General features: G+C 56.7%; 1 protein-coding gene and 1 pseudogene across 4 annotated transcripts; both read right to left on the bottom strand.

Annotated features, from left to right (window-relative positions):
- Positions 1-1,065: 1,065 nt before the first annotated feature.
- SMTNL1 (smoothelin like 1) lies at positions 1,066-15,135 on the bottom strand. Of its 4 annotated transcripts, none has more exons than XM_055547168.1 (8): positions 15,027-15,135; positions 9,011-9,672; positions 8,669-8,801; positions 8,194-8,245; positions 6,595-6,756; positions 6,328-6,442; positions 6,085-6,236; positions 1,066-1,313 (listed from the first exon to the last, which is right to left on the bottom strand). In XM_055547168.1, exons 2-8 carry the CDS (start codon positions 9,668-9,670, stop codon positions 1,169-1,171), a joined length of 1,419 nt encoding a protein of 472 aa, XP_055403143.1. In that variant the 5' UTR covers positions 9,671-9,672; positions 15,027-15,135; the 3' UTR covers positions 1,066-1,168. The 4 variants fall into 4 exon arrangements, with proteins under 4 accessions (XP_055403143.1, XP_055403145.1, XP_055403142.1 ...); XM_055547170.1 differs by lacking the exon at positions 15,027-15,135 and adding an exon at positions 10,727-10,855 and having other exon boundaries at positions 9,026-9,672; XM_055547167.1 differs by lacking the exon at positions 15,027-15,135 and adding an exon at positions 10,727-10,853.
- Positions 15,136-16,480: 1,345 nt separating this feature from the next.
- Positions 16,481-17,832, bottom strand: LOC129628574 (60S ribosomal protein L4-like; annotated as a pseudogene).
- Between the last annotated feature and the right edge of the window lie 284 nt (positions 17,833-18,116).

The following is an 18,116-nucleotide window of genomic DNA, read 5'->3' as shown; positions in this document are numbered from 1 at the left end:
CGACCCACTCCAGTATCCTTGCCTGGAGAATCCCATGGACAGAGGAGCCTGGCGGGCTGCAGTCCACGGGGTCGCACAGAGTCCGACACGACAGAAATAAGCAGCTGCAGCAGTGTACTCAGCTCTAGGGCTCATCTCTAGTGAGCAGCAGAAAAACAGAAACAAAACCTCAGCCAGAGTTCAGGGATTACCTCAGCATAAAGGAGGAGCTTCTAAGAGGAGCTTCTAAAACCACTGTCCTTTTTTTTTTTTTTTTTTTTCATTTTTTTGGCCGCACCACACAGCATGCCAGGATCTTAGGCCCCTGACTTGGGATCGAACCCATGCCCCCTGCAGTAGAAGTGTGGGTACTTAACTACTGGACTGCCAAGGAAATCCCCAAACCACTGGCTTTTCAGAGACAGACATGGACTATCTTAGAGTCAAAGAAATCACCTCCAGGTCCCATGAGCCTAGTCTGAGTGAGAGTTCTAGAGAATCTTCTACTCCAGTCCCTGTCCTGGAATTCCCTAATCTAGGAGAAGTGTGGAAAGAGGGGAAAAGATGTGGGAAAGTGCCACCCGTGGCTGGAAACGTGAGGATGCCGTCACCTTGGGCCACTGCTTAGAGAGCGTTTATGTGGCGGCCCCGGCCGGGCCTTTTGTCCTTCGTTGCCGTGTTGTTAGTCGCTAGATAGCTAAGTCACGTCTGACTCTGACCCTGTGGACTGCAGCGCCCAGGCTCCTCCGTCCCCCACTGTCTCCCAGAGTTTGCTCAAAATCATGACCACTGGGCCGGTGATACTGCCTACGTCATCCCATTTAGCCCTCACGGCACCTGTGGGATTTTGAGTCGCTATTATCCCCCTTCAGATGGCGAACTGAAGCTCAGAGAGGTTCGCTCACTGGCCCAGGGACGCACAGCTTCTTGGCGATGGGACCCAGTGCACTGTCCTGTCCCAGATGCCTGTCATGGTTGTTGAGAAAATCACCTCAGGTGAGGAAAGCAGGCAGCCGAGGCTGCTTATCCCAGAGTGAGAGAGGTTCCCAGAAGGGTAGGGAGGGAGCCCCGAGGAGCCAGACGGGATTTTACAAAAGAGCCTTTAATGCAGTTAAAACTGGGGCCGCCTGCCCAGCCCCGCCGCTTCCGTGGAGCTGAAGGGGGCCTCCAGGCCAGCACCGGCCAGCCCTCACTTCTTCTTGGTCTTCACCAGCCCCTTCTGCACGAGGCTACGGTACAGCTCCTGGATGTAGGTGTAGACGCACTTGGAGTCGGGCACCGCCAGCCGCACCATGTCGTCCACCTCCAGCAGCTGGGCGCAGTCGGCCAGTTTCCTGAGGGGCAGACGGGGAGGGGTGAGAGGTGGGGATCAGAGAGCCGACAGGGGAAGAGGTGGGGGTCTAAGGGAGGGGTGGGGCAGGCCCCCAAGGATGAAGCCCGCAGGACTGTGTGCCGAAGCGCTGGGACTGTGGCGCACCTATCCCATTGTACAGATGAAACAGCTGAGGCCCAGCAGAGTCAAGACTCAGATTCAGCGTGGCTTGATTCCAAAGCCCGCGTTTCCACTGCCCCACATGTCGTCACGTGGGAGTGGGGCCCTCAGGTGTGGGGTTCCGCGGTAACCCACCCGTCTGTGTGCACCTGTGTCTGTCCTCTGGAAGGACAGGGCCCGCAGGAAGAGTGAAGAGCACAGAATGCTAATCCCGGCTAGAGCGCAGGCTTGCAGCCTCAACTCTCCAGCCTCAGTCAGGCTCTGTGCATGCACTGAGGGGTGCCACGTGCTAGGTGTTCTTCCAGGGAGTTCAACACTGAACAGAATAAGAATCCCCCATTCTCATCAACGTTCTCGTGGCAGAACACAGGCAGTCGTCAAGTAGAAATTGATGGTACGTCAGAGGATGAGTGATGCTACAGAGAACAATAAGGCAGGGAAGGACTGGATGTATCCGTTTGTGTTCAAGGGGATTTGCTTTTGTAATATGTTGGTGATGGCATTTATTTATTTATTGTCAGTGCCTCGCAGCTTCTTGGATTTTAGTTCCCTCACCAGGAATTGAACCTGGGCCCTCAGCAGTGAGAGCACAGAGTCCTAACCACTGGACTGCCAGGGAGTTCCCAAAAAGAGAGAGAAAGAGACAAGTCCCTCAGTCGTGTCCAACTCTTTGCGACCCTATGGGCTGTAGCTGACCAGGCTCCTCCATCCATGGGATTTTCCAGACAAGAATACTGGAGTGGGTTGCCATTTCCTTCTCCAGGGGATCTTCCCGATCCAGGGATTGAACCCGGGTCTCCCACACTGCGGGCAGACTCTTTACCATCCGAGCCACCAGGGAAGCCCGGAGTTCCCCTAAGGGATTTTTAATAGGAAAAGTTCTCTTAAAGAGTACTTTAAAGCTCAGGAAAGTAAATCGGGTGCATATTTGCAAGAAGGGGGTTCCAGAAAACAGCAGGTGCAAACATCCTGAGGCAGGCGAGCTTGAGCAGCTGCGCGGAATATAGCAGCAAGTCCTGTTTCTCTAACTTCCCAGCTGCTCTTTGGGACCACGGGCTACTCCTGGCCTCGCCGAGGCCGACCATCTGATCGAAGCACTGTTGGGGCCTTGCCACCACGTGCCAGGAGCCTTATCAAGTGTTTCCCTCTCCCCTCTTTTTTTTTGGCCGGACTGCACAGCTTACAGGACTCAGGTCCCTGACCAGGGACTGACCCAGCCCAGCCCAGGGCAGTCAAAGCCTGGGATCTAAACCACTAGGCCAGCAGGGAGCGTCTAAATGCCTTCTCTTGAATGCCCTCATTCACTCCACTCCTCTGTGTTCAACCGGCAGAAGGGGAGCCGGAGACTCGCAGCATCTTGGTGGTTTGCCCAAAGTGAGCGGCACAGCTGGGACTCCACCGCAGGCCTGCTGGACGGCCTGGCACCCTGGCCCTGAAGCCGAGTCCCGGAAGGCCCCGCCACCCAACCGCGCGGGGTGCCGGCGGGAGGGGCCACCAGGGTCCCAGCGGGCATCCTCTCAGGGCTGAGTCAGCTGGACCGAGACCCGAGCCAGATGGGCCTGGGGGCAGGCGAGGAGCACGGACCAAAGGGCTTCAAGGCCCGGGACGAGCTCCCCGCAACCAACGCTGCCATGCTGCCGGCTCCTGGGTGTGGCTCGAGGTGCGGTTTCCACCCAGGAGAGGTGAACGCTTCATTCCCACCGGGCCTGGGGAGCCGGGGCGGGCTCCTCCAGCAGCTCACTAATCAAGCCCCCCAGGGGCCCAGCGCTGGGCTCCCGGGGAATCAGAGGAGCCTTCTAGAAGGGAGCCAGCTGTGGCCAGGCCCCTTACTTTGCACACTTCGTTTTCATACCCAGCCCTAGGAGAGGTTCTATCAGCTGCCAAGGGTCAGAGAGCGAGGGAGGGGGACTTCCCGCGCGGTCCAGCGGTCAGGGCTTGGAGCTTCCACTGGCAGGAGCGCACGTGTGACCCCTGGTCTCCCGTGGTCAGAGAACTAAGATCCTGCGTGCCTGATGGCACGGCCACACACGCACAGCCTGGCAGCCGCAGGAGGACAATGACCCCTGGCCCACAGGCCAGGGACGCCTGGTCAGGGCCAAGCCACACGCCCTTCTGATGGTGACCGAGAGCTCACAGCCCCGGCCAGGAGTTTCCCTTTCCAGGGCCGGGTTGGCCACTGCCCTCCTGCACCAACCTCCCATAACTCCCTGCTGGCAGCCACACAAGCATCGTCGTGACTGTCAAATCAGACAATCCAAGGGAAGCGCTTAGCAGGACGCCTGGCATCTGATCACGCTTGGTTCACGTGGCTTGTCATGGCCCTTAAAGGTGCTTCCGAGCTCAGAGCAGGACATGGGGCTCCCGACCCCTTCACCGCCACCCCCACCCCCACCCCAGGGCAGGATAATGTGAAACTGGAAGGGGCCTTCCAGAGCACCAACTCCGCATGCATGCCTGTGTACCCAGTCGTGTCTGACTCTTTGTGACCCCATGGACTCTAGCCCTCCCAGGCTCCTCTGTCCATGGGATTCTCCAGGCAAGAATACTGGAGCTGGTTGCCATTTCGGTAAAGAATCTGCCTGCAGTGCAGGAGACCCGGATTCAATCCCTGGGTCGTGAAGATCCCCTGGAGAAGGAAACCGCAACCTACTCCAGTATTCTTGCCTGGAAAATCCTGTGGACAGAGGAGCTTGGCGGGCTACAGTCCGTGGGTCTCAAGAGTCTGACATGACTTAGAGACTAAACCACCACCTCCAGGAGATCTTCCTGACCCAGGTTCAATCCCTGGGTCTCTTGGTGTCTCCTGCATTGGCAGGCAGGTTTTTTTAAATCACCTGGGAAGCGATTCTGGAGCACCAAGTCTGGGAGTTTTCAGATGGCATCCTTGGTGCCCGAGGGCCTAGTAGACATGCTTCAGGACCATCTTAGGAAGGGGGTTGGACACTGATCTGGGGTGCTCCGGGAGCCCCTCCCAGCCTACAAAGGCCACCCTTAAATCTGTTTACTGTGTTGGGCATCCACTTACTGTTTTGTTTGAGGAAGCTGCCAGTGGGGTGAGGGACCCATTTGAAAAGCACCGGTCTGTATCAGCCATCTGATTTTGCCGATGAGGACATGTAGACCCAGAGAGGGGAGGCTGGCTGCCCCAGGCTTCCCCACGGGCTGGTGGCCAGGCCTGAACTCGCTCAGAGGGCTCGGCCTCCCGGACCAAGACGCTGGCAGCATCCCCAGTGACTTGCCCCATGCTCCGGGCCTGCAGAAGTGCCCTCAGCCATCCCTTCCCAGGCCTCAGAGCTGTCCTGGAGGACGACACCCTCTGCCCAGACCGGGTGGTGGCTCAGAAGCCTCCCCCAGGCAGGAAAGGATGCGTGAGCCAGGTATGAGCCCCGGAGAGCCTCAAGGCCATTGGGGACTGGCCGGCCTCTCCAGGGATAGAGGTGGAAGCCTTTGGCCCAGTCCAGCTTTGGGGCTTTGGTGCGGAGAGTGCCTCCGCTCCCCACCGCCCGGCAGCCTTGTGTTCGCCTCTCAGGGTCTTCCCTGGGCCCCGCTGCTCCTCACGCCCCTCCTGTCTGTCTAGTCCACCCCTTCCCCATCCCTCTGCGGCCCAGGCACCCAGCTGTGTGAACCTCAGCAATAAATCTCCCTCCGGGTCCCACAGGGGATAACAAGTATCATCACAGGGGCTTCCCTGGTAGTTCTGTGGTTGGGAATCCGCCTGCCAGTGGAGGGACCATGGGGTCAGTCCTTGGTCTGGGGTGATTCCACATGCCTCCGGGCAACTAAGTCTGTGGGCCAGCCACAACTGCTGAAGCCCAAGAGTCTAGAGCCTGGACAAAAGAAGCTTGAGCACCACATGAAAAAGAGTTGCTGCTGTTCACTGCACCTGGAGAAAGTCTGTGCAGCCAAAATTAAATTAATTTTAAAAATATGTATCAATTGTGATATCATTCGTTTTAGTATAGGAACAGCAACTAGGGGTTTTGTTTTTTGAAACATTTGCCATGGGTTAGGCACTGTGTTACGGACTTTAATTATTAATTCTCATCACAGCCCTGCTGAATGTCATGCCCATTTTAAAGGTCAGAATATAGAGGCTCAGAGAGGTGAACAAGACTACCCAAGATCACACAGCTAACAAAAGTCAGGGTCAGAATCTGGCCCCAGGACTCTGCAAACTCCCAGTCTTCCCCTCCTTTCTCTCTCACCCGCCTGCATTTTCTCTGCCTGTCCCCTCACATTTAATTCCGCATGTATGTGTATTTGCTGTCTGTCTCTTTAGAGTGTGAGTCACGGGACTTTGCTGGTGGGCCAGTGATTTAGACTCTATTCTTCCAACGCCAAGAGTGAAGGTTTGATCCCTGTTTGAGGAACTAAGATTCCACATGCGACGGGGCACGGCCAAAAAAGAAAATAACGTAAAATAGAATAGGAGTCACAGGCAAGCGGGGATTTGGTCGGTTTCACCCACTGCTCCGTCCTCCACCAGTTCCCCGCATCTGAGAAGCACCTGTCGGATTCAAGGAGGTGTGGCCATGGGCTCGGCCTGACTGTCCTTCCCCAGGGCCCCTGCGGCTGGGCCCCCCGTCCCCGCCTCACGGCGCCCCCGGGCTTACTCTGCGGTGGAGAAGGCCAGCGTGAAGTTGTGGCGGCGCTGCGCGGGGTCCAGCGCCGCGTAGTCAAAGGCGTCGGGGAAGAACTTGTGGATGAGCGCGCAGAAGGCCATGCCGCTGCCCCAGCTCGAGGAGAAGTTCTGGATGTCCACGTGCTGTGGGGCCGGAAGCCGCGTCAGGGGCCTGCGCCCAGCCCCGCCGGACCCCACCCCCAGCCCCGCACGGCCACCCGCGCCCGCCGCGCACCTCGTAGCTCCTGGTCATGGCGCGGCACCACTCCAGCAGCATGTTCCGAACGCCGCCCACCGCCGCGCCTGCCGCCTTGGTGTTCCGGAAAAGGGCCGTGGGGCCCGCGGCTGCCCTGTGCGCCGGAGCGGGAAGTGGGGTCCCATCAGACGGTAGTCCTCCCGGGGTGGGGGTAGGACCCATCAGATGTCCCTCTGGGGCTCGGGCTGCTCCCCCGCCCCATCCTCCCACCAATTCAGCCCCGCCAGCCCCTCGCCCGAATCCTACCCCCCGAACTTGTCCACGATGGCCTTGCGGTTCTGAGCTCGGGGTCCCCGGGGCCGGGTAGGAGCGGACACTCTGCGCTCTGGCGCCTTCTCTTTCTTCTTCTCTTCTGACGGAGGGGGCTCCGTGGGGCTCTGGGGCACATCGCTGGGCGAAGAGTCACTGCTTGGAAACGTTCAGAGGAGCATGAGGGGGGCTAGGACGCACCTCTTCAGGGAGGAGGCTGGCTGGGCAGTGGTCCCTGCCGGCCCAAGAGGCTACAGAGCTACAGTCCCCGCCTCACACACGTGCCTCCAGGCCCAGCACTGGGAGGCGCTGGGAAGGAAGAGTGAGGTTCAGTCTGACTGCAGTAGGTTAGAACAAGGGCACACCTGAGGTCTGACCTGAGTTCCAGTCCTGCCTAGGCTTCTTATTTGCCATGTGATCTTGGGTCTGTCAAACCAGTCCATCCTAAAGGAAACCAACCCTGAATATTCACTGGAAGGACTCATGCTGAAGCTGAAACTCCAATACTTTGGCCACCTGATGTGAAGAGCTGACTCATTGGAAAAGACCCTGCTGCTGGGAAAGATTGAGGGCAGGAGGAGAAGGGGATGACAGAGGATGAGATGGCTGGATGGCATCACCGACTCAATGGACATGAGCTTGAGAAAACTCTACGAGTTGGTGATGGACAGGGAGGCCTGGCGTGCTGAAGTCCATGGGGTCACAAAGAGTCAGGTGCGACTTAGTGACTGAACAACAACTTGGGACTGTCAGGTCACTCGTGTTATCCAGCACCTTTCAGGCACCAGGCGTCAGGCTGAGTGCTTTATACACAGACGTCATCTGAGCCTCACCAGAAGCCTATGAGGCAGGTACCCTGACTGTGTCCACGTCCCAGGGGAGGAGGGGGAAGTGATACAGCCACGATCAGACAGCAGGGCTTCCCGAGTGGCTCAGTGGTAAAAAAAAAAATATCCGTCTGCCAAGGCAGGAGACGCGTGTGCCATCCCTGGGTCGGGAAGATCCCCTGGAAGAGGAGATGGCAAACCCACTTCAGTACCCTTGCCTGGGAAATCCCACGGACAAAGGCGCCTGGTGGGCTACAGTCCATGGAGTCCCAAAGAGTCAGACAGGAACAACGTACGACCAAGACAAGTGGCAGCGTCGCTGTCCAAACTCAGGCTTTCTGCTCACGCGCGACTGGTGATGCTGAGACTGCGGAGACAGACAAGACTGGGGGCTCCCATGAAGAGTCCTAGGGGTGCTGGAGAGGAGGCTTCTTCAGCACTCCACCCAGTGCTGGAGTCCAACCAGGGATGCTCCACTGCCCTTTGCTCCCCGCTCCAACTCTTCTCATTTCCCAGGCTCTGCCCTGAGCTGCTACTGCTGCTGCTAAGTCGCTTCAGTCGTGTCCAACTCTGTGCGACCCCAGAGACAGCAGCCCACCAGGCTCCCCCATCCCTGGGATTCTCTGGGTTGCCCTGAGCTAGGGGGCAGCAATATTCCTGGCATATCTCGAGACTAGACGCTGGAGGCCCAGTCTCAGGGGACAGCAGGCTTTGAAGGGAGCAGGTTGTGGTGTGGAGGGGGAGCTGGGGCTCCAGCGTCTGACATTACCTGGCTGAAGGACCGAGTTCTTCAGAAGCAGCAGTGTCTGGGCTCAGCCCCTCTGAGGGAGAGGAACAGGAGGGAGGGAAGCGGAGCGACCCCGGCGCGCCCCCTGGGCAGGGCCTACAGCAAGGTGGGCTCCTGGCCCCCTCCCCCCCCACACCCCCCGGGTGTGGGCCCTACAGCAAGGTGGGCTCCTGGCCACGCCCCCCGACACCCCCTGGGTGGGCCATGCAGCAGGTGGGCTCCTGGGGCCCTCCACCCCATGCCCCACAGGGTGGCCCCTGCAGCAAGGTGGGCTCCTGGGGGCCTCGCATGACCCCAGGCGAGCAGTGCAGCAGGTGGGCTCCTGGCCCCCCTCTTCCACCCAACGCCCCCCTGGGGTGGCCCCCGCAGCAAGGTGGGCTCCTGGGCCCCTCTCCACCCCCAACCCTCACCCCCGGGGCGGGCCCAGCAGCAGGTGGGCTCCGGGGCGCCCCCTCACCTGGGCTGGCGCTGCCGCCCTCCTCTGTGGGGCTCTCGGGCCATCCCTCCGGGGAGCTGGGAGGCCCCCCTGCCCCGTCGTCAGCCTCTGCCCCCGCACCCTGGTCCTGCTCCTCATCAGGACCACCTGGCTCCTGGAACAAACGTGCGCTGGGTGGGCTCGTGCCTGCCCGAGGCTTCAGAAAGATCTGGAAGGCAGCCCGGGGCCAAGCACGGCTTCTGCCACCTGCCGCCACCCAGGCTCTTGGACTTTCCCCGAGGAATAAAGCAGGACAGGGGCTTACTTGGGGGGGACTCTGGACTGCCGTGGGGCCCCCTCCCTCCTCTCCACTCCCTCACTCACCACCCGCTCCGTCACCTCCTCCTCCTGTGGCTCGGGCTTGGCCTCGTCCTCCACGGCGGCCTTCGGAGAGTCAGGCTGGGCCGCTGGTGCGCCGGCTTCTTCCCGGGCTGCAGCCTGGGGCTCCTCGGTCTTGCCGCCCTCCTCCTGAGGCCCTTCGGCCTCCCCGCCTCCAGCCTCGGCCTCCTGCGCCCCTGAAGCCTGCTTCGGCTCAGCCTGGGCCTCTCCGCTCGCGTCGACTGTCTCCCTAGACCCCAGCCTGGCCTCTTTCTCATCAGCGCTCCGCTCCTCAGAGGCGGACACGATCTCCCCGTCTCCCTCAGCCCCCGCAGGCTCAGAGTCGGTCTGGTCTTTCCTGTCGGTCTTCCGAGGGGACGCGGTGGTCTCTCCCTGCCCTGGGTCTTCCTGTTGAAGCTCAGCCTCCCCTTGGGATTCCGCCTTGACCTCACCCAGCCCGTCTGCATGGCATTCAGCGGAGACGCCGTCCTCGGCCGGGGCCTGCTCCTGCTGTCCTGCTGTGGCCAGCCCTGCTCTGGCGGTGCTCTCAGCGGGGCCTGTGGCCTCCTCCTCCACAGAGCCACCACCTCCCGCAGGCTCCGGGGCCTCCGCGGCTGGGGGGACAGTGGCCCCGTCCTCGGAGGACTTCCCCGCCTTCTGCTCCATCTCTGGAAAGAGAAGACAGACACACCCGGTCATGCCCCCTCTCTCCAGGTGAAGGCCCTGGAGTCGGGACGCCTTCAATTCAGTCCCAGGGCCCCCATTGCTTGGACATGAGACACCAGCACCCACTTTCTGTCTGGTTAAAGGGGGAGGGCACCACTTCCCCCAAAATGGGGTGTTGGGCCAGCTCTGTTTACTTGATGTCCACCGAACGGTCCTCTGCGGATTGTGACTTGGGCTTTAAAGAACACTGGGTCAGGACTTGCTTGGTGGTCCAGTGGTTAAGAATCTGCCTGCCAATGCAGGGGACATGGGTTCAATGCCTGGTACGAGAAGATTCCACATGTGGAGGGGCAGTTAAGCCCTTGGACCACAACTACTGAGCCCACACTCTGGGGCCCGAGAGCCTCACAAGAGAAGCCCTGGGCATCGCAGGGAAGAGTCGCCCCACTCGCTGCCACTAGAGAAAGCCTGGGCACAGCAGCAGAGACCCAGCACAGCTAAAGGCAAATAAATAAACACACTTAAAAAAAAAAAAAACAGAGTCACATAATGCCTTTTCAATGATTTGGCCCCTTTTTGAATAAGTCAGCGAGGTGGTTACAGTTTGACACTCGCATCCCTGGACAGTTGCTCCTCTTCCCTTTTGATGGAGATAGCTGTCCGCAGGGCCCGCAGGCTCAGAGCCCAAAGCAGACAGGAGTCTCTAGATAGAATCAAATAAGACTGCTTTGATTCCAGTTGGATTTATTTTTACAGTTACGTTCTATTTCTGGCCAGTGACGTGGAGTTTCCATTTCCAATAGTGATATAAAGTTTCTTTTATAAATGCATTTATTGACGTTAAAATCAACTAATTCGAAGGAAGACGTTCAGAAAAGCAGGATACGAGATACCTAAGCCGCAGAGATGGTGTAAGGATGCCTGAGATTTGGGGAGCTCTGGGCCTGCATGGGGTCTGGGTCTCTGCCAGGCTGTGTGTGAGTCTCCGAAGAGCTGGCCCTGAGCCTGGCAGAGTTCCCTTTGGTGAAGAACAGATATGTGCTCTCCCTGATTAACCTCCGCAGGGAAGTCTGATCCTCCAGCTGCCGGGGGTGGGAGGAAAGGGAGCGCGTGACACTTCAACGTGAGGTTTCCTCTTCAAGCTCTGTATGTACAGTCAGCCTTCCATGTCCTCAGGCTCGGTGGATTGAACCAACCTCGGATGGAAAATATTTGAAAAAAAAAAAAATCCAGAAAATTCCAAAAGGCAAAACTTGAATCTGCAGCCGCTCCAACTATTTACGTAGCATTTACATTGTTATTAACAATTGTTTACATAACATTGTCATTGTACAGGGTATTACAATCGATCTCGAGCTGACTTAACAGTATCAGAAAGGACTGTGTAGGTTATAAGCAGACGCTGCCCCATTTCATGTGAGAGACGAGAGCATCTGCCAATCTTAGTGTCCACCAGGGAGGCTGAGACTGCTTCCCCACTGACACTGAAGGATGGTTGTGCTGTCCCATCTACGAAAATAGCTGGGTAGGGGGACAGAGCCAGCTCCTTCTGCCCTTCTTGGGGGGTCTTTTTACAGAGAAAATAATCCCTGAATAATGTTCAGGGCATGACTCAGGCAGTAAAAGAAGCAGACATTGCTGTCACTGGCTAAAAATACCTCCTGCCCCCTGCAGGGCGGTCACTCTGGGTGCAGTACCGCTGGCACCTGGGCAGTTGGGACGGAGGCAGGAAGACGGGCATACGAAGGCCAGGGCCCTGTTCCTGCCAGCCATTTGGGTCCTGGGGGTCCCCGGTTCAGTCTCCCACAGTTTCCCCAGGAAGCGGGCTGGGATTTTCAAAGATGCTCACGCTGCCCTTCAATTCCATCACTCCCACTACAGCCCATGGTTCACAGCTCTGGCAGTGAATTAAAGCTGGAGGGAAATCAATGAAGCCAGGAGATGGAACACCCATCGGCAGGGAGCTAGGAGCTTGTCCTGACCTCAGCCCTGAGCCTGGGACCGGAGCGAGTCTCCTTGCCTCTCTGGGGAGTCTTCACTTCCAACACACACGGGACTGGTCTAGATCGAGTTGGCAAACTGTGTTCTGTGGAAAACTGTGCTGTGCTCAATCGCTCAGTCGTGTCTGACTCTTTGCAACCCCATGGACTGTAACCCACCAGGCTCCTGTCCATGGGGATTCTCCAGGCAAAAATACTGGAGTGGGTTGCCACGCCCTTCTCCAGGGGATCTTCCCAACCCAGGTCTCCCGCATTGCAGGCAGATTCTTTACCAGCTGAGCCACCAGGGAAGCCCAAGAATACTGGAGTGGGTAGCCTAACCCTTTTCCAGGGAATCCTCCCAACCCAGGGATCAAACCCAGGTCTCCCACCTTGCAGGGGGATTCTTCACCAGCTAAGCCACCAAGGAAGCCCCAGAATAGTGGAGTGGGTAGCCATTCTCTCCTCCAGGGGATCTTCCTGATGCAGGAAATTGAACCGGGGTCTCCTGCATTACGGGTGGATTCTTTACCAGCTGAGCTACCCCAGGAAGCCTGTGGAAAACTAGGGCCTCCTAAGACATTAATAGGGCTTCCCAGGTGGAGCCAGTGGCAAAGAACCCGCCTGCCCATGCAGGAGGTGAAAGAGACTCGGGTTCGATCCCTGGGTCTGGAAGATCTCCTGGAGAAGGAACTGGCACCCCACTCCAGTATTCTTGCCTGGAAAATTCCATGGGCAGAGGAGCCTGGTGGGTGGGGGCTGCAGTCCATGGGGCCACAAAGTCAGACACGACTGAGTGAACAAGGCATTAATGAGGGCTTCACTGGGGACAGGAGGGTGTTCACTGGCTAAGACTGTTCCAAAAACAGCCTACTCTTAACCCTTTTAGAGTCTTATAGCTTCATTAGCACTTAGAGTCCAGATACCCCATGGTAAAGAAATCTTAACTTTGTTTAGCTTCCTTTAACTCATTTTTCTCCAAACATATTTTCTTCCTTTAACTCATTGTCTCCATATTTGGCCTTGGATTTTCTTTTCCTTGCTTTCTTTTCATTTTGCTTTGTCTACCCTGAGGTAGTCTCTGCCCCGAGTCTCTTTCTCCTCCTGCATGGGCAGGTGGGTTCTTTACCACTGGCACCACCTGGGAAGCCCGATTAATGTCTTGCTGCTGCTGCTAAGTCACTTCAGTCGTGTCCGACTCTGTGCGACCCCATAGATGGCAGCTCACCAGGCTCCCCCATCCCTGGGATTCTCCAGGCAAGAACACTGGAGTGGTTTGCCATTTCCTTCTCCAATGCATGAAAGTGAAAAGTGAAAGTAAAGTTCTCAGTCGTGTCCGACTCTTCGAGACCCCATGGACTGCAGCCGACTAGGCTCCTCCGTCCATGGGATAGTCCAGGTAAGAGTACTGGAGTGGGGCGCCATTGCCTTCTCCAGATTAATGTCTTAGGAGGCCCTAGTTTCCACAGGCTTCTCTGGTACAGATGTGAGAGCTGAACCACAAAGAAGGCTGAGTACTGAAGAATTGATGCTTTTGAACTGTGGTGTTGGAGAACACGTTTGAGAGTCCGTTGGACTGCAAGGAGATCCAACCAGTCCATCCTAAAGGAAATCAGTCCTGAATATTCATTGGAAGGACTGATGCTCAAGCTGAGGCTCCAATACTTTGGCCACCTGATGTGAAGAGCTGACTCCTTGGAAAAGACCCTGATGCTGGGAAAGATTGAGGGGCAGGAGGAGAAGGGGACGACAGAGGATGAGATGGTTGGATGGCATCACTGACTCAATGGACATGACTTTGAGTAGACTCTTGGAGATGGTGAAGGACAGGGAGGCCTGGCGTGCTGCAGTCCATGGGGTCGCAGAGAGTTGGACACGACTGAGCGAGTGAACAGCAACCCTGAGACGCATCTACCGCCCTCTTGAGCAATGCCACCTTTAGCAGAAGAAACTATAGTGAATGCTGGTCTGAATGGTCAACACGCCCCATCCCTACCTTGCGCTCTTGTTTGGAAGGTGATGTGGCGCAGTGGTGAAAATCACTGATTCTTCAGCTTCCTACAAGGGGATTCCTGGCTCCCACTGTGACCTTGAGCAAGCTTCTTACCCTGCCTGGGTTTTGACTTCTGGAGATAAAAATAGGTCTCACCTCATAGGGATGGTGGAGGGTTAAGAAAGCCAATGCATAGAATGTATTTGGGGGTGTTCCTGGCACGTAAGGAGGACTCAGCATACATCAGCTTGTACGGTGTAGGTTGGCTTCTGCCCTGCCCTGGGCCAGATTAAGGTCCTGACTCAGCCAGGAGGGCATTTAGTTGGTAAGACAAGGCAAAGAGAACTGAACACCGGTAAGATGAGGAGCCGTTTTTATGCCTCAAAGTGTGGCAGTGATAGGCTAAGACATAGCCGAGCCCTGCAGCCGCCTTACCCTACATCCATGCGCCACACACAGCACGGTGGAGGGGAGGGGCAGGTGTGTACACACACACGCGCGCACACACACCAGCACTAACAATTGTACAGCTTGCACTACGGGCACCCTCCTGTACCTCCCTGCTTCCTCACTCTAAGCCCTCGGAATAGGCGTTGTTGGCCCCATTTTACAGATGCAGGAATGTGAGGCTCGGGGAGTGGAAGCCCCTTGACTACAGTGGTGCTTAGGACAATTAAACGGCCAAACTGTGTGCAGAGCCCAGTCTCCCGACGACCAGCCCGAGCTTCTGCCGCAGACGCTGCCCCCCGTGGCTCCTCAGCCGGGGTCCCGTGGAAGGCGCCCGGCGGGGGTGAGGGGGACCCCAGGAGGGCAGTCAGAAGTGGCTGAGGAGGTCGGCTCTCGCTTCCAAGTACGTGGTAGCCTCCGTGCCCCTGCCCTGCCCGAGAAGCCTTCGTTCTGCCCTGGTTTTGTGTCTGCTGTGGCAGCTCCTGCCTCTTCCTGTTGCCTTGGCAGACGGGAAGGCAAAGTAGCCAGGAGCCCGAGTTCCAAGCCCCGCATGGTGGAGACGTGCTGCGAGGCTCTGCTGACACCCCCAGAACCTCTGCCGCCTCGTCTGTCTTCCTGTGGTCCTCCAGCCAGTCACATCCCTCGGAGATGCCCCCCTCAGCTGCTCAGAGACGCCGCCTCCCACCCAACTGGACTCGGAAGTCTCCGAGGCCCTCTCTGCCCATCAGGTCCTGGCGGGTGGCCACCTGGGGGCGACTCTGCTAGGCACCCCAGGGCCTCCGACCTCCAGCTCAAAAGAGTTGACATAGTGATGGAGAGAGTCAGAGAGGATTTCTCCAACCGGGGGGCGCTGCTCAGAGGCTCCTGCCCTTGGAGGTGGGCAGAGGGGTCGGCAGATGGAGGGGCTGCTCGGAAAGGGGCGCAGGGCTTCGCCTACCTGGGGGGCCTCTGTCTGGGGTCCTGGAGCCGTCTCCTTCCTTGAGCTGAGTGGTGTCTCTCCCGGGCTGTCTTTAAGCCCCCGGGCTTCTAGCCCCCACCTTCCCCCCACCTTCCCCCCACCCCCCCACTTCAAGGGCCTGGGGCCACGGACCAGCATTGTTTACTACCCTGTTGGTACAACACTCCCCCTGGACGGGGAGGCTCGGGTTTCCCATGGAGCGCCGACAGGTGGCACCTTTCAATCACTGCCGGGCCCTCCCGCCTGCCCGGGCCCGCATCCATCCTGGGCCGGTTTCCTTCCCCGCATCCTCGTCCTCGCCTGGCCCGGGCAGCCCCCAGGGCCCCTGTGGAGCGTGGTTGCCAGCTGTCCGGCCTCCCCTGCACATCCAGAGCCCAGGTCCTGCACCTCCCTGCCCTCCACCCTCTGTTAAACAGTCCCTTTACCCGTCCTCGGACTAAAGCAGCTGCAGGAGGTTGGCGAGGGAGGGGGTGAGTGGACAGCTGCCATGGGGACCTGTCCTGGGGGCCCCCCCGATGGATGGGGTGGGGGAGGGGCAGAGAGAAGGGAGAGGGTCCAAGCTAATGGCTTACGAGTCCAGATGATACAAACTGAGCTCTATTTTGTGCTGAAGTGACCGGGACACAGTAGGCTCGGAGCAAATTTTTGCACTGAATTGGGATTTTTGCTCCGAAAAACAGAACATCTTTACCTTCTCCAGGGGTCCTGTGGTCTAAGAAGGGGACTGCTTTCGGAGAATTCGTGATGGGGGCTGTGACTTAGAAAGCTGGGACTCCCCCAACCCTCCCCCCGCACTATCCCCACCACTTCAGCCATCCTGGCCTCCTTCCAATTCCTTCAATAAATTGCCTCCTTTCCGTTCTCGGGACTACCACCGTTCCCCTCCTGCCCTTTGTAAGACTGTCTTCTGCTCTGAAATGTCATTTCCTCCTAGAGGCCTCCCATGACCTTGAGTTCCTCTCCATCATCTCCGCATAGTTTATTTCCTTCTTGTATATTTATTGAAATCCAAAATCACCTTATTCATTTGTCACTGGAGTTTCTCTCTAGACTCTAAGCTGCAGTAGGGCAGGGGCTTTACCTTCCTGTTCATGGCTATATGCCTGGGGCCTAGCAAGTTGCCTGGGTCAGATGGGGTGCTCACTAGATAGATATTAAATGAGCAAATACTTTAGTTAGCTTAAATATGGAATGAAAACTCGGGGGCTTCTGCCTGGCATGGTCTGAAAACCCGGTTTGGGTGCCAGTGGTTGAACAGTGCAATGTTGCTGATTGCCAGCCGTACTTAGTGTGAAGACATCTATAACTTTAAGGGCCTGAAAATTGCAATGTGGAAAAAAGACCTCATCTGTTAGAGATACAGTTAGATGGAGAAAATACGGCTAAATGCTGACAACAAGTCCTGGTGATGGGTGATTACCATCTGAAAATTCAGTACGCCGTGCTCGCCACTTTTCCGGACTTGTATTTACTTATTTTTCATGTTTCTCCTTGCCTCTTTGTTCAGGTCTTTATTCAAAATCAGCTGCCCCAGATGAGTTGGCGTTTATGGAATAAGCAAATGTAAGTGTGCGCAGCAGCCTTCTTTCCCTCTGGGGTGGCCTTCTTTCCTGCGGGCTTCTTCTCAGCTGCTGGTTTCTTGGTGCCCTGCAGACTTTTTTCCCACCACAGGCTTCTTGCCCCGAACCCCCTTCTCATCTGATTTGGCGTCTTGTGCTGCCGCCGCCTTATCCCAGCGGACTCTGTGGTTCTTGGCCTGTCGAAGAAGGGTGTTCTGGCGCGTGGTCTTTGCGTGTGGGTTAAGCTTCAGTGTGAGTCTCAGGGTTTTCAGTGCATTCTTTCTCAGGACTCTGTGATGAATCTTCTTGCGTGGTGCTCAGAGTGCTCTATGGATTTCTGGGCTTTTCAAGAGGCTTCTGAGGTCTGTATTGAGCATCTTGTGCATGGGGAGGTTGTAGTTACTCTTGAGGGAGGCTGCTTGATGCCGAGTGCCATACAGCTCATCTGGCTTTCGGAGAGCGCTTTCAGTCCGAATGCAGAAACGCCCCACATGACCGCCAGGAGCAAGTTTCAAAATGTTCAGCTTGCTTCCATTAATTCCAGGGATGTTTCTGAAGGCCCTGATGATACCACTGTCTTCGTTATAGATGAGGCTGGGTCCCTTGCGCTGGACACGGCAAGGGTTTCTCGTTTTACCTCTGCTAGCTCTCATTCGCTGAGAGGCGTAGACCTTTTTGATGTCATTTCAGGCCTTCACTTTCTTCAGAAGCAAAACAGCCTGCTTGGTCTTCTTGTAGCCTTCAACTTTATCTTCAGCCTCCAAAGGAAGTTCAGGAGCTTCCCCTACACAATGACCTTTAGGCATGACCAGCGGTGGCGAGGCCAGGGCGGCTGGTGCAGAGCAGATGGCGTATCACTGCTGCGCTGTATTCGCTCTGCGGTGCCAACGTCGTCAGGTCCTGGTTGGTGCAAACAGGTGGCCCCCACGACACATATTTCCAGAAGCACCCTGGCCAGAACGGGGAGTCCAGCCACCTGGAACCCTGGGAATTCGAGCCACAGCTCTGCCGGTACCCCGACACTTGGCACGGGTTTGATGACCTGCTGATCCACTGGCAGCAGAGGGCTGTCTGTTGCTTTTGCGCAAGTTGGTGTGAACCTAGTTCACACTATCTGGTCAAGTGGGAGCCTTGAACACAGCAGGCAAAGTGACATTTTTGCCAGAGGAGCCCCCCTTTTCAGAGCACACTGGGGTCAGTGGACAAGCACACGCCATGGCGGGGAGAGGAGAGTGGCGCCCACAGGAAACGTTTTCTGTACTTTTAAACTTGCCCTAATAAATGAAACTCCAAAAAGAAAACAACATTTCATTGTTATTGAGCAACTGTCATGGATTAGATATGCTATTTTTCCTGTTTGTTTTATAATGATTTTTAAAACTTCATTTTGAAATAATTATAGGTTTATAGGAAGTTACCTAAGTAGTACAGAAAGGGAACTGAAGGTTACATTTTACTTAAGATTTATCCACTGAAAGCTAAATCTTACATAACTTATGCAATATCAAAA

This window comes from Bubalus kerabau, chromosome 15 (assembly GCF_029407905.1).
Source record: "Bubalus kerabau isolate K-KA32 ecotype Philippines breed swamp buffalo chromosome 15, PCC_UOA_SB_1v2, whole genome shotgun sequence".
In the NCBI taxonomy this organism is placed as follows: Eukaryota; Metazoa; Chordata; class Mammalia; order Artiodactyla; family Bovidae; genus Bubalus; species Bubalus kerabau.
The sequence above is the reverse complement of the archived record's forward strand: the minus strand, read 5'-3'. Positions and strand labels throughout refer to the sequence as shown.